The following is a 14,286-nucleotide window of genomic DNA, read 5'->3' as shown; positions in this document are numbered from 1 at the left end:
ACATGCCCCCTTTCCCCGCGGCGCCCCTTCCCCCCGCCCCGCGCAAAGAGCGCAGTGTCGCGTCGAACCTCTCGCAGAGCGCGTCGCACGTCCGAGTACCGGCCGCCGCCCGTCATCAGTAGTCGCCGTACCGCGCAGCCACGTAACCTCTCACCTTCTCCTTAGTTTTTAGTAGTCGGTAGTGTGAGGAGAGTGCGGAGAGAGAAAGGGAGCGAGAGAGAAGGAGAAAGTAATCGGCGAAGGCAGACAAGGGAAGAGAGTAATATACCGGAGTCAAAGAGAGCGAGCGAGAGGTCGACAGCCTTTTTCCCTCGTGTACTCTATTAGTCGTCATCGTCATCGTCCTCATACTCGTCCTCCTCGTCGTTGTCGTCGTCATCCTTACCGTCGTCGTCGTTGTCGTCGTCGTTGTCATCGTCGTTATCCGGCGCGGCAAGCGCGGGTATCCTGGCCTTCAACCCGTTCTCGCGCACCTCCTTCGGCCGTCAATAACGTGCTCTCGTCGTAGTGCCGCGGGATTATCAGCGAACACACTACCCTCTGTGATCAAAAAGGTGCAGAGAGAGAAAGAGGAAGAGAAAGAGAGAGAGAGAGAAAGAGATAGTTGCAAGAGAAAGCTCCGAAACGCAAACGGAGAGTAACCGGCACTCCGAAGGAGTTTCTGGAGTGCAGTCTCGTGCGCCGCGTCGTGACAGCACCCCCTCGTGTGTCACGACCATCCACAGTAAAACAACGCTCGCCGCTGCAGTCGGCGAGAGGAACACCGTCCGCGACAGCATCATCGCACTTACACACCTGCAGCGAGTCGACACCACCACTGTACTCTGAACGGGTTAACGCGACTCGCCGACTCACTTCCACCCCACGAGCACGCGAGAGATTCGCGACGACGACGACAACGAGTAATTGTGCGCCGCGCGTTGTTATGGAGTCCCAGAATCAGGAGATCGTAGCGAGCGGTTCGCCTGGCGAGGTGCCGAACGATCCAGGGTACGGAGAAAAGAGGGAAAAAAACGAGGGTTGCGGAGAGGTTGTCACCGTCCACCACGTGAACGGCTGCCTCCGTTTACAACCCCCCAGGCAACCCCCGAAACGTTCCACTACATCGACCATCAACGATCGACCACGCGAGAGAGAGAGAGAGAGAGAGGGAAAGAGTAAAACTGAGAGAGAAAGAGAGAGAGAGAAAGACAGCGAGTGCATGAGCGCAGGATGTGTGTTTGACTGGATGTGTGTATGCCTGGATGTGTGTTCGAGATTGTGAAAGGAGAAAGAGGGTAAAAGAGGGAGGGAGAGAAAATGGTGCGCTTTTGTTTCTCACAGTGCGTTGATATGTTACCACCGCGCGTTGTTCGTTCATCCTTGTGTTTTTGTTATCCTGATCCCGTGTCAGTGCTCCGGTTTTAATATCAATCGCGCACCCCAAACGGAGACGGGTATTTGACAATTGGATCGCCTCCCGTGGATGACGTGGAATACGCATGGTGTTTATGTTTGCCGGGCGCGTGAATATGCGTACCTCTCCTCGGACTGGTGGCGCCTTCTTTCAGCATTTGGTACTCCTCCCGCGCCGACACGGGGGCGGCTGCGGGGGTGGGGAAGAGGAATGAATGGAAAGAAGGAGGGAGGGAGAGGAGATTTGCCGCGCCACCTTCGAATCTGCCGCCAACCGGCATACTTGACAGCCTCGAAAGAACGCGAAATCCTGAAATACCACACGTGAAGATTGCCACCCCTCGCGTATGGCCACGTGGTGGACCAACTGCGGCAAAATCACGCATGATCATGTCACGTGATTGTCCGAAACACTGCGCGACGACCGGGTGTAATACGCCGCGACGTCAAGTGATTTTCAATTTGATTGGGCATTTGAAAATTTCCTCTCGTGTTGCAATTAGTAATTGGATCGGCGCGAACATTAATCGTAACAACGAGAGATTAGTGAAGAACACGACGATGATTTTTTACGTAATTTCGATATGTGATATCAAATGATTTGATTCGACGAATTAATTCGAGTCGCGTTGGAATTAGGTCGATTATTGAATTAATTCGAGTCGCTGGGATTGCCTTTGTTCAAATGTTCTATTTGATATATTCGAGATAGTATATTATAGGTTTATTCCATATCTCGGATTGGGTTGTATGGAGTTGTAGATTATGTCTTCGATTACCTATATATATATATATATATATATATATATATATATATGTGATTAAGCTGCTTGTTGTTTATTCGATCATTTTCATGTGACAGGAGATCATGAGTTTCGAGATTTGCGGAACGTGAAGTATTTGTTTGTCGTCTTTTAATAATCCCGACAAAACGCAATATAATGCGTGCTTATGTTCTCCTGAGTAACCACGCACGGAAATGTTTGGAAAGAAAATTTTTTTATGCATACATTTGAATCTATATACATAGGTATATATTTTATATATTAGGTTGGTTTGTTTTTTATTTTTTTTTTTGTCGTCAAAGTCTGTGTCAAATATAGTTATTGATTTCCATTCGAGCTCGAAGGCTTTTTTGTAATTAAATATAATTTATTTCCAGCCGGAACGAAAGAATATGAATGACAAAGCGATTGGCGGCTAATTTAAATTAATAAAAATTGGTTCAAACCCAGAAATTCCGTCTTCGATTTTATTTGACAAATACAACCTTTTGCACCAACCTAATATGTATATCAAAAAATACACTCCAGGAAAAAACTTCCAGATTTCACGTTTAGTATATGTTACAAAATTCTTGTTGTCATTACGCGAAAAAAGATCGTTCGATAACCAGGACACTTCGACAATTTCCGCGTGGAAAAAAAGAAATCGCGCTTCTAACTCTACATTTTACTCTGTTTCAAAACTACACTAATTGTAATTAAAAGACGATCCGGATATAATAATAATAATCTATTCCGAATTTAATTCTCGCGATAATTACGGAGATAGGGAGAGAACTGTGTAGCTTTACTTTGATTCTTCCAATTGGTAAGATTTAGATGGATAGGCGGATAGTGGAGAGCAGGCTATAAAGTAGAACTATAGAGGGAGGACGAGGGTGAGCGGTGGCGGAAGGGAAGGACTGGCGTGGGAGGAAGATGGCTATATCGCGGCTCGGAAAATCGATGTTCAAATGCGCCATCACGTGATTACGTCCACCGAGCGCGAGCGTTATCTCGCTCTGTGTAATAATGCGAAGCGCGATTATTTGCGACGACGACGATGACGAGAGGAGCGAGCGAAAGAGAGAATCTCGTTCGTTTGAGGTGGGAAACGAAGGGGGCAAGTATTACGGATGAAAAGGATGGGAGGTCGTTTCCTTATCGACGCTATGCTGACGTATACTTAAGCCAGCTAATTAATGACGCGTACATGGATCGATTATGGTCGCTGCCGGTTGTTGCGGAAAGTGCAATTCGCTTCCTTCAAGGGGCGGGGAGGGAGAAGGAAAGGAGAAACATAGGATTACATAGTAGCCGGTAGAGATGAGCCGCGCGATTCGCTTGGGCGTCTCGTGACTTTGATCTAAACAGCGTTGTCGTTTTTTTTTCTTCATCGTTTGACGACCTTGATAAAGAGAGGTCTTCATCCAAAGCTCTTTATGACGTCGAAATCGTAAAACCGTTAGCAAACGCACATCGCTCGGGTCGTACAGATGGCCAGTCAACACAATCAAGCGGGTCGTTTATCGATCTTTTATGACTTATGACGTAAACTCAGCATGCGAATTTTTCACGTTGAAAGTAACGATCGATAAACGGCACGTGTCTCGTGCCGGACTCATTTTTCGATCGAGTTTCCTCGCAACAACGTATAATCTTGTTGAAGATTTCGTAATCTTTTTCCAATTTCTTCTCCAGGGAATATTTGGCGATCACGAAAAGAGTTTTCACGCGTGATTTAATTATCCGCCCGATTTCAAATTTGTTTCTATTTTCCTTTTCTTATTAAATTGTTTCGATATCGAGATAAATTGATTTCTCGCCGCGGTGGCACAAATTCGAAAAGTGGCTGAAATCTCTTAATTTATAGAAGAAAAAGAGAGAGAAAGGGTTTTGCTGTGATCGATTGTTTGAATTATCGGTGAACACGGATGTATGTGTATGTGTGTGTATATGTGTGTGTGTGTATATGTGTGTGTGTATATGTGTGTGTGTATATGTGTGTGTGTGTACATGTGTGTGTGTGTATGGGATGCGCGCATGCATACGGAAGAAACGAAAAAGGATACCGGTCCGAGGAGACGGGCATAGTTCGCGTTGTGTTCGGATACGAGCGCGTCGCGAGATGAACGTGTTCGCGAGAAGAGAAGAGAACGGGTGTTGTTCGGTTGTTGGTTGATGTGTGGTGACACCTGCCGCTATTGGTGGGGGACTGCGCACAGGGGGTCGCGGAATAACCGGAAGTTACCCTCTGCTGGCAGTCTCCCCGCTTCCTCGTTCGTCGAACGAAATTCGTGACCGGACGCCGAACCTGATGGAATCGTCTTTCTTTTCTAGGAAAATGTTCATCGGCGGCCTGTCTTGGCAGACCAGTCCAGGTATGTGGCAAAAATGTGTTAATGGTAGCGAATTAAACTGTCTCCACTCAAAACAGAGGAAAAAGTTTTACGCGTGTATTTATTATATATATATATATATATACTAAAAAGCGATAGAGACGAGACGAACGTCCTTACGTAGTTAAAGATTACCGCAAGTTAAAGAGTACCGCAATTTTTTCTTTCTTTGAAAGAGAAAATAACAAGTAATGATACAGTAAGTTGTTAACACACACTCAAACGACGTGCAGACACGTCTCTTGATTTTATTTTTCAACGCAGTTCTCTTTGTTGTGACACAAAATAAATGATTGAAAGTGCATTTCTGCAATGTCGCGGTCGTATGATAATAATGAAGGAGAAACCTGAAGAACAGCGGATATCAATTCTTCTCCTCTGTTTCGTGATGTTCAGTAAACTTTGTTACGTTGACAGGCACAAATACGTACATATATATACATATATATATACACACACACACACGCACACACATATACATACACACAAACAAAACGGTAATGATATACGATACGTCGCGTAATGATACTGCGCAGAGAGGAAGCACGTTACGAAACGGACAAATGGAGATGCTCAGAAACCGCGCGCTCTCGTATTTCGTATATAACATTTATGATAATCGTTCGGTTGTATTCGGTGGTTTTCTTGCAATAACTTACCGCGGGTTTATATTACGTCCGACTCGAAATGTAAATTCGAAGACGGTAGCTTTGTAACAAGTGCGCGCTCGTTACAAAGACAGAATATGTGGTGTGTGGCGCGCACTCTCTTACGTGCTCTTATTGAAATATCACGTATGGATATCGTTCTCATTTTTAAAAATAATAAATAAAATCAAATACGTAGATTGATCGATATGAATGATGACGATTACGAGAACTATGGGAACTTTTGATACGTGTTTTTTTTTTTTTAGCAATGGTTTTTTCCCCGAGGAAAACTTTTCACGTGAAAGAATGTGAGGCGCGAACTCTCATTAGCGTTATTTGCTGTTGTTACATAAGTCGTCTCTTCATCTCGCTCGTGTTTCTCTCGCTCGCGCGTTCTCTGCCCCGCTTTTCGCGCGTCACAATTCGCTCGCACACCAATTCCCTGCAAACCAATTCGTCGTACACAGGATGTAGACGAATAACTTTTTTTTCCATTTTGTTTTTTTTTTTTTTTTTTTTTTTTTATAAACTTGACGTAGGTTGGTACACGTAACTTTTCGAGCGTAACATGAGGTCCGTGAAATCTCTGCGTGACGTATTATGAGCGACGATGAAAGACCATGTAACACGAATGAATATCCATCCCAACTTTTGTTTTCATTTGCATTCCCGTCGTCGTGGTTTGAAAGGGCTGTGCAATTAATTGCATCGAAATGAGGTCAGCGCGGTTAAGATTCTCAACGGATCCCCCGACGCGCTTTATGTCGCAAAATAAAGCACCGCAGAAACCGTGTTTTGTTTACCGAGTTACTTGTATTGAATTTGTTGTTGTCTGTAGATGTGTTATAATCGCCGTAACAGATTTTCGCCAAGTAAATCGTCGTCTCTTTACATCCCTCAAGCGGAAAATGTTCATTTGACGTTGTTGCAGAGTTCGTGTATCTTGCGCGCTTCTGTTTCCTCTCTCTTTTTTTCTTTCTCGTCTAGTTAGCGCAACGAGGTCAACTCTGCTAATCAACTGTTGTGCTAATTAGTCGAATATTTTCGTTCATTTGTATGACGAATCAAATCCTAGTTTATCCGCATTAATGGAAAATATTTTCCACGCAATTCGATAAACATTAATGATTAATTTGTCCGGCCAAAGTGGCGAGAGGTCTATCTACGCAATTAATTTAATTCACGTAATAATTCTAAACAATTCATAGATTATCCTATCTATATTTATAATGCGATCTGCATTTATAATATATTATCCTTCCTCAATATGATTGATTCTGTATCCAATTATTCAGACAGTTCGGTCACAGAATGGATAAATGAGGAATATCGCGGTTTATTAATTATACAATACTATTGGTGTGTGATTGTTACCGGAATGATGTAGCCACTAACGAGATATCTCTGTGTGTCTTGTGTTATATTTAAAATTACAAGCGTCGTAAAAGCCTCTTTGATGGTGAGAGCGTTCCGAAATTTGTGGTTTCGTAGGAGCACTGTGTTTTCCTAACAGGCGCCACGACATCTTCGGCGATTCAAACGTTAGACTGACGCTTTGGGACCGGTCCAGAGGTTGTTAAAACAATGTACACCACCTACACGGAGGAGCTTACAAGCGCGCGTGCACGTCAGTTTACACTTGATTTTCGTCGCCCTCGCCTCGAGTTAATGTACGAGGTTTACAACTGCAACAACTGAGAAATTGCGGTTCAAACCACATCAACGCGCTTATAACGCTCGTTCGCGATTCATAGCGATTCCCGAAATATATCTGCATAAAAGTAATTTCCTTTCGAATCTTACTTTTTATTGAACCAAAAAAAAAAAAAAAAAAACAAACAAACACTTTACGAGTAATAAAAACATCTGCGAAGAATAGCCAAGTAATTTATTATCGAAGACGAAATTATTTTTAAATCTCCTAAACAATCTGTATAGAATAAAAATGAAATTTAAAGCGAATTTTTTTCTATTTTACAGTATATTTTTGTTTTACAATTTATCAAGAAATTTATATAAAACGCAATGCGCGAAAGATTGGCATAAATGTAACGTTTATTCGAATCAAATCTTCTCGTTAAATGAGTTTTAATGAAAAACAAAAGTGTAACATCGCGTAATATATATATATAACGATGGTTTAACATTGACCCTTTTGCATCGGGGGAGTGGGGTGAGATTAACGCTAATGGATATGTTAAACATGAACGAGCACACTATCGGCTCTTGCAGCCGTGGCAAGTCGATCGCAAAGTGCAGACAAGCGAAATCTCTGACGTTTCCTTGTCGTCGTTGTCGTTGTTCTCTTTGTCGTCGTCGTCGTCATCGTCGTCGTCGTCGTTGTTGTCGTCTTCGTCGTCCGTCGTCGTCGCCGCTGCCGCCGTCGCGGTAGCTTCCTCTGTCGCTTCATCCATCCGCTTCGTTGTCCTCGTAGTGGTGTCTGATGCAATCGAGCGCAACAGACTCTACTCTCGACTCTCTCGCTATTTTTAAACGTAATTGCACCCGGCCGTTTTAATAGGCGACCAGGCGTAGTTTGACGGAGATAGAGAGACGCACAAACCGGCATGGAGAAACACCGGCAAAAATTCGTTTGGCGAATTTTCGTCAAGCACGTTGATTCGAAGATCTCGAAGAAATGGACAAACACATTAATATTTTATTGCGCGCAAACACACATGCGCGCGCGCGCGCGTGTCACTTACGGAATAATAATTCAGCAAGTCGGGAGGATTCTCTCGAATAAGATCTTCTAAATACATAAATACACGCGCGCGCGTGCGCGCGCAAAATGTATACTCGAGATACATCGCAAAGTGAACTAAAAATGTCATGGATTGTCGTTTGAAACGAGATGCTCGCGTGTAAATATCGCGACTTCGGGGCGACCGAAGCACGATATATACCGCTTTCGTTCGGTCAATTTGCCAATATCGATCGCGTTTTCTCGGTATTTGAAAAAGATGACCGGGAGAATCGATGTTTAAGTAACATAAATTATGCACACTCTCTCTCCCCGGCGATAAGATCACAATGACGAAGTTTGTCACGCGGCGCTCCGCGTGCGCGCGAGAGTTTAATGTGGGGCGAAACGAGACGTCAGTCGATTAGTCACGGAACACACCGCCGTCGTCATCCCGAACAACGTCAATTAGTACCATACTAAAGCGGATTATAAATAGTTGTGTTAGGTAGGTCTGGGTTGTGTGTGAATTGTGTGCGAGCGCGCGAAACAAGCCTTTAAGTCGCGCGCAGATTGTAAGCGCAAATGATGTATGTGGATTAACGCGCGCTGCTATTCGCACGTATGTACTCTTCGTCTAATTTTCTTTGACGATAATTGAGAGAAATGTTATTCGCAAATTAATGGATGTGTCAGTCTCGCTTTATGACCGTAGGCGTTTTTCTGTAGCCATTAACTTTAACGGCGCTATTTTTTTTTGTCGCAAAACAAGTGCACATCGATGCTTCTCTCTCTCTCTCTCTCTGTCTCTCTTTCTCTACAAATTTCTGTTAACACGGTTGTGAGGGCCGTTGATCAAGAGAAACGGGCGGTACATAATTTCGAACATCGTTGTATGTATTCCGCAACATTTCCGCGTGTAGATCCTCGTTCGAACGGGAACGGATGGGTCGGTGGCAACGACGCCGGTATAAGCGCGGTTTTGAATATGTATGCACCGGCAGTCGTTCGCACGGTCGACGAACACTCTTATCCGCGAGCATCTCGTTTTGCCGGCTCGCGGATCTCGAACAAGAGGCGCCTTGTGCCGATACGCATACGTTAGAAAGAATCTCATAACAGTCGGTGCGCCTCTTTCCCTTATCGGGCAAACCGTCGTCACGATCGTGCTTCCTCTTTTTTCCTCCTTCTTCCATCCTTCTTTTCCCGCGCGCGGCTTTGTGTACGCATCGGCGAGAGAGAGAGAGAGAGATAAGCCGTAGATAAAAAAGAAGCAACTGATACAAGCAATTGTCGCACAGACAAATTTAGAGAAAAAACTCTATACACTAATAATAATTAGCGAGATCTAATTTGTGTAAGATAAAACACACGATAAAAATTTGTGAAAATCAACGAAAAGAAATTCACAGATCGTCGCTGACCTGATATATTACACGTCTCCCCGAATCAATTCAGATAAGCGCTGTCCGCGTTACATACTGTCTGACCAAACAGTGATATCGTCATTTTTCCATTATGCACTTTGACTTTCAACTGATAATATGTTACCTAAGAGTTTAAATATTTATAAATTTTTAATATTATATATAGTATATGCTTCACACATATACATATACATATATAGACGGTCGACAAGAGATATGAGAAAAGTAGGACAAGCTGCAGCGGACTTGACCCGCGGCACGATTTACGACAATGATTTTTTGATTTGTGGCCAGACGTTTCGATCAGACCGAGAAAATGAAATTTTGAAAACAAAACACGAGTTTTGCTTCGAGAAAAAATACAAAGCGTGACAAAACACTCGGGGCGAGAGAAAAGTTAATACCGCTACAAATTTCAAAATAACAAATGCTTTTTTTTTGCCAGATTTATTTATTTATTTACGTATTTATTTGTTTGTTTGTCGGCGATCATAATAATTCAATCGATTGCGCTTTTATTTTACTTTGTAACCGTCGTGTGTTTTGCAGTTTTATTTGCCGCGTATTAATTCACTTTCTCTTTCGTTTATATTCGCATATTTGACACTTTCCCCGCTGGAATTAATGTAACGCGTCGCGACGGCATCGTTTGAATTACATTGACTATATGTGCACACACCCCGACGTGTCGCTCAATAACCTCATGATTTTTCCCAGACTATAACGCGCGGTAATATTTCGCAGTATGGTATTTATACGATACTTTCGCCTCGCGAAATGAAAACGCTTTCATTAAAGATGTGTGCTGTTATGGACACTCGCGTGCTCCAATTCGCCGGTCAGAGTTTGTAAGCGAGATCGCGCTTAAGTTGCATTACGTATATAGCATATATACAGTTCGCTTTATTCGCGCGCGAGCGAGCGAGCGAGCGACGGTTAATACTTAATGCAGTCGTAAAATTCGTCCGGATTGCGTTTTCGTTTCAACGAAATCGACTTCCGTTTTAAACGCCGTAAGATTGTGTTTTACGAAAGTATACATTACTTACAGTTTGCGTTCGGAAAATGATTACACCGACGACGATTAATAACGTCCGCTTCTAAAAGAGAACCAGGATAATATTACCTCTCGCGGACACATTTCCGTTTTGCTATACCGTCGTATAACGTTTACATATAACATCTGCATCCAATGCCTCACATGCTCCGAAGCGCAGTGGAATCGTCGTCCGCGACGAACGGAGCACAGTGCATCGCCAAGTGCATCCAGCGCATCGTTCCTCTGCCTCATCTCTCGCTTCCTCTCTTCGTCATCCTTTTTCTTTCTATTTCTCTCTCTCTCTCTCTCTCTCTCTCTCTCTCTTCCTCTCGTTTCGCCGGGGGGTCGTTCGCGCCAGATGCTTCGTCGTTTTCTCCTGTCGGACGCACGTGCTGCTTGCTCGTATCGTTCGTTCTAGGCACCACGAGACTGCAAGGTGGAGAGAGGACGAAAGGAGCGTGTGGGATTATACGCGCGAAGGGAATCGCGTTGATGCGCGAGCGTGTTTACGCTACGTGTCGCTCGATAGCGTTCGTTATCGGTAGTCTTTGAGCTCGCGTCGCGTCGCGTCGCGTCGCGCAATTCAACGGCTCCGCAGATGTGTTTTAATTTGCATCCGCAGCGAGAGAGACGCGCGCGAGTGTGTAACAACCGTGTGCACGAAGCGCGGACTCCGTGAATTTCCAGAGAGAGAGATCGCGCGAAAATAGAACCGACCGTTCCAGAGCGATTTTCAACCCTCCCTTTCCCTCCTGTTAATGGTTTCGGAGAAATCTCGGAAAGATCGGCGGTTTGCGGAATGATAAATACACGGGAAAGAAGAAGTGGGGCGAGAGTTCGCGCGCAATTATTGCAGACTAATCGCGGCGCGATGTTGCTAGAATTCGTTTTTTTTTCGCCGATAAATCGAGAAAATATCAAATTTGCAAGAGACACTCGACGTACGCGAAGTCACATTGTGCGGACACTGCATACGTATGTAAAATTATTAACAATATAAAAAATTAGTAATAATATAAGTTTATATCAATATATATTATATTGCACCCCAATAAAATTATTATTGCTTTGAGAAATTGTTCGCGATTGTATCACAGTTTCAATAACTGAGCGCAATTCCGTAATAAACGCAAAATAAAAAATCAATTCACACGATTGTGTTCGCGTATCCGCGCGCAAAAGAAACGCGCAAATGATTCATTTAAATATTTCTGTCGCTTAAATATTTCTTTCATATTCCGCGATCTGATAAAAACCGTTCCGAATAACATCATTAAGCGCGCCGAAAGCCACTGAATTAAGATTCACATCGTGGATCGTATTTGCGGCTACTGAGAGATTCAATTAAACGACTCGACGGCGATAAGAAATGGTATTAATCGAGCGTAATTAGCGCGGCACTCAAAGCGAGTTAATGCACGGCAGACTCAAATAAACGATTGTTTTCCATTGGACTAAGAGATACGATTAATCTTTCCGCAACGTCGGGAACTTTTTAAATACGAAGCGATGTCGAGGGAGCGAAGTTTTATCAGTCAAGTTAATCGTATCGTTGCAACCGCTTCTTGTTACGATAAATCGTAGGATGTCGGACGAGAAACACAGCAGCAGAAACGGTCATTGATAAACCGGTGATCCGGTCTACTTTACGCAGTTGTTGCAATCCCATTTACCGAACGAATGTAAACGGCAGCATGTTTTAGTGGCGTTCCCCAATTTCGCACTTAAATCGCGCGCATTGTTCAAATTTACTTTCGGCAGAAGAGAAGAGGGGAGGGAAGGAGTTTTCAGCAGTTTTGGAATGTTGGAAGAGAAGTATGGTAGTTGTAGTTGTTAGAGTTGTAATAGAGGAAAACAAAAATTCGCGTACGGGCGAGCACGTGAATACGAGGAAGAGAGCGATGTAAAGAGAGAGAGAGAGACAGACAGAGAGAGAGAGAGAAAGAGAGGAGGAACGCGGGTGGCTGCGCATCGCGAGGATTTCCTGTACAGCATCGGAGGGGGAGAATGCGCTATAGTTTCCAACAATGGCAGTCATATTGCCTTCGCATTTCCCCCCGCGGCTGCTTCTTCCCCGAGCGCGCTCGAATTCATTCAACGTTTCCAATTAAGGGGGTTAGTCCACTTTGCGTCGGCAGTGAGGTGTGACTTTGCGCCGCGGATGCGCGCCGTTCTCGCGCGGCGCGCGTTCTAGAACTTCATTCGACCGAAACGCTCATTATTGAAGCCCGCGCGCGATTAAATATCCGCACGGATTCCCGGAGAATCGATAAGAATTTTTGTAATCTGCACGTTCTGCACAGCAACGTGTATCGGAGCGCTGTTCGAAAAAATTCATAGAGCAAAATTCGTGATGTACGTAATAGAAATAAAGAGAGAAAAAAATATAAAAAAAATAATAATAATTTTTCAAGTCCAACATTTTCGGGCTCGTGAATATCTTTTTGTTCTCGCGCGAGTGTATACCCGAGTTGTATGCGGTTTATCTGTTATAGCATTACGTAACTATTCTCGCTAATATAAATGCCTGTCCACGTGAATTAGAGGCAGTTGCTCCAATCAGCTGACGATTAACCGCTCGGCCATTAATCATCCCGTGTATTGTATCGTTAACCTTAATCAGTATTTCTCTCTCGCTTTCTCTTTCTCTCTCTCTCTCTCTCTCTCTCTCTCAGTCTGATATTAATTACGGAGCGTGGTTGTCGTGCGCGTCAAAATTGTACACTCCGGTGCGGATCGATTTTCAAAGCAACGTTTTATACCGCGGTCGGAAGCGCCAAGTGAGACCGCGTTACGAGTGAAATCGAGTATCCGTTGTACTCTATATCTAACGTGTTCATTCAAATATGCGCGATATTCATTACGTTCTCATTTAACCGTATATCTCGTTTAACTGTATATCGCATAGCTACCTATAGACCTAACTTGTATGATTGTTTCTGTCGAAACTAAAAGTTATTGCTCGCTCACACACACACATATGTAGGTTCCTTATTTCATGAATATATATAGTGGTATTGTTTCGTGAATATTTTTTAGCGCGATGTACATGCGGGAGATCGGAACAGCGAAAATCCGTAAAATTTGCCTGACAACAGCGCGCGTTCGCAAAACAAAAAAAAAATATCGAGGCCGAGAGTCTCTTCCGCGCAATAGGAGCGACACGTTGCGCGCAAGCTTATCGAGATCATCCGAAACGAGCCATTGTCAGCACGTGGTTAACCGTGACTATCTAAATTAGAATCGATGTTGACGACGCGTCGTCGGCATCCCTTGCCACGTTGAAGTTTTGCGGCCAACTTTTACGTCGCCTTTTACGTCCGCGCCTTTTATACAGCGAGTGAAAAATTTTCCGCAAGACGGCGAGAGAAGACTAATTTACACAGTTCGCGCGCTCTCTCTCTCTCTCTCTCTCTCTTTCTCTCTCACAAAAGCGAACCTGCGACGAGATGACGAGTTCTCGTTCGAATACACTCCGTCGCCGGAAGTTTGCGACGTGCGCACACGCACACAGTCGTCGCACAGTTCTCTCTCTCAAACATTTTAATTATCAGCTGTTAATTGCTAATATGTATTCTCGTTTTATTGAAATTTACTCGAACAAACAATATATTGTTTGTTATAACTTCTCGAGTTATTAACTGCGAAAAATAGAGCGAGAACAGAAAATAATTGCACTTTATTTTTTCCATCGGTTTACTTTTTTCTTATTGTTTCAATTTAATTTTACATTAAATTGTACACGCGACTTTGTTTTTTTTTTTTTTTTTAACCACGATATTTATAGTGAGCTGCCTGCCTCTTAAGTCATTCTCGTGGAGTTTTCCGTAACGTGATAAGATGCAGTCCGATATATAGATAGAAGTATGTAAGGTGATAGGTTTTTACGCTGACTCGTTGCTGACACGAAGTGGCTTGGGTTACGTTGC

At 43.7% G+C, this 14,286-nt stretch overlaps 1 protein-coding gene across 3 annotated transcripts in view; it reads left to right on the top strand.

The window, feature by feature from the left end:
* Nucleotides 1–87: 87 nt before the first annotated feature.
* Nucleotides 88–14,286, top strand: part of LOC109852420 (RNA-binding protein Musashi homolog Rbp6) — a 457,600-nt gene continuing 443,401 nt past the window's right edge. For all 3 annotated transcript variants that reach the window (XM_020423562.1, XM_020423560.1, XM_020423561.1), the window contains exons 1-2: nt 88–990; nt 4,500–4,540. In XM_020423562.1, coding sequence (XP_020279151.1) covers nt 926–990; nt 4,500–4,540 — 106 coding nt within the window. In that variant the 5' untranslated portion in view covers nt 88–925. The remainder of the gene's footprint in view (nt 991–4,499; nt 4,541–14,286) is intronic.

Source organism: Pseudomyrmex gracilis, unplaced genomic scaffold (assembly GCF_002006095.1).
Source record: "Pseudomyrmex gracilis isolate BER0280 unplaced genomic scaffold, ASM200609v1 scaffold_29, whole genome shotgun sequence".
Lineage (NCBI taxonomy): Eukaryota > Metazoa > Arthropoda > Insecta > Hymenoptera > Formicidae > Pseudomyrmex > Pseudomyrmex gracilis.
The sequence above is the reverse complement of the archived record's forward strand: the minus strand, read 5'-3'. Positions and strand labels throughout refer to the sequence as shown.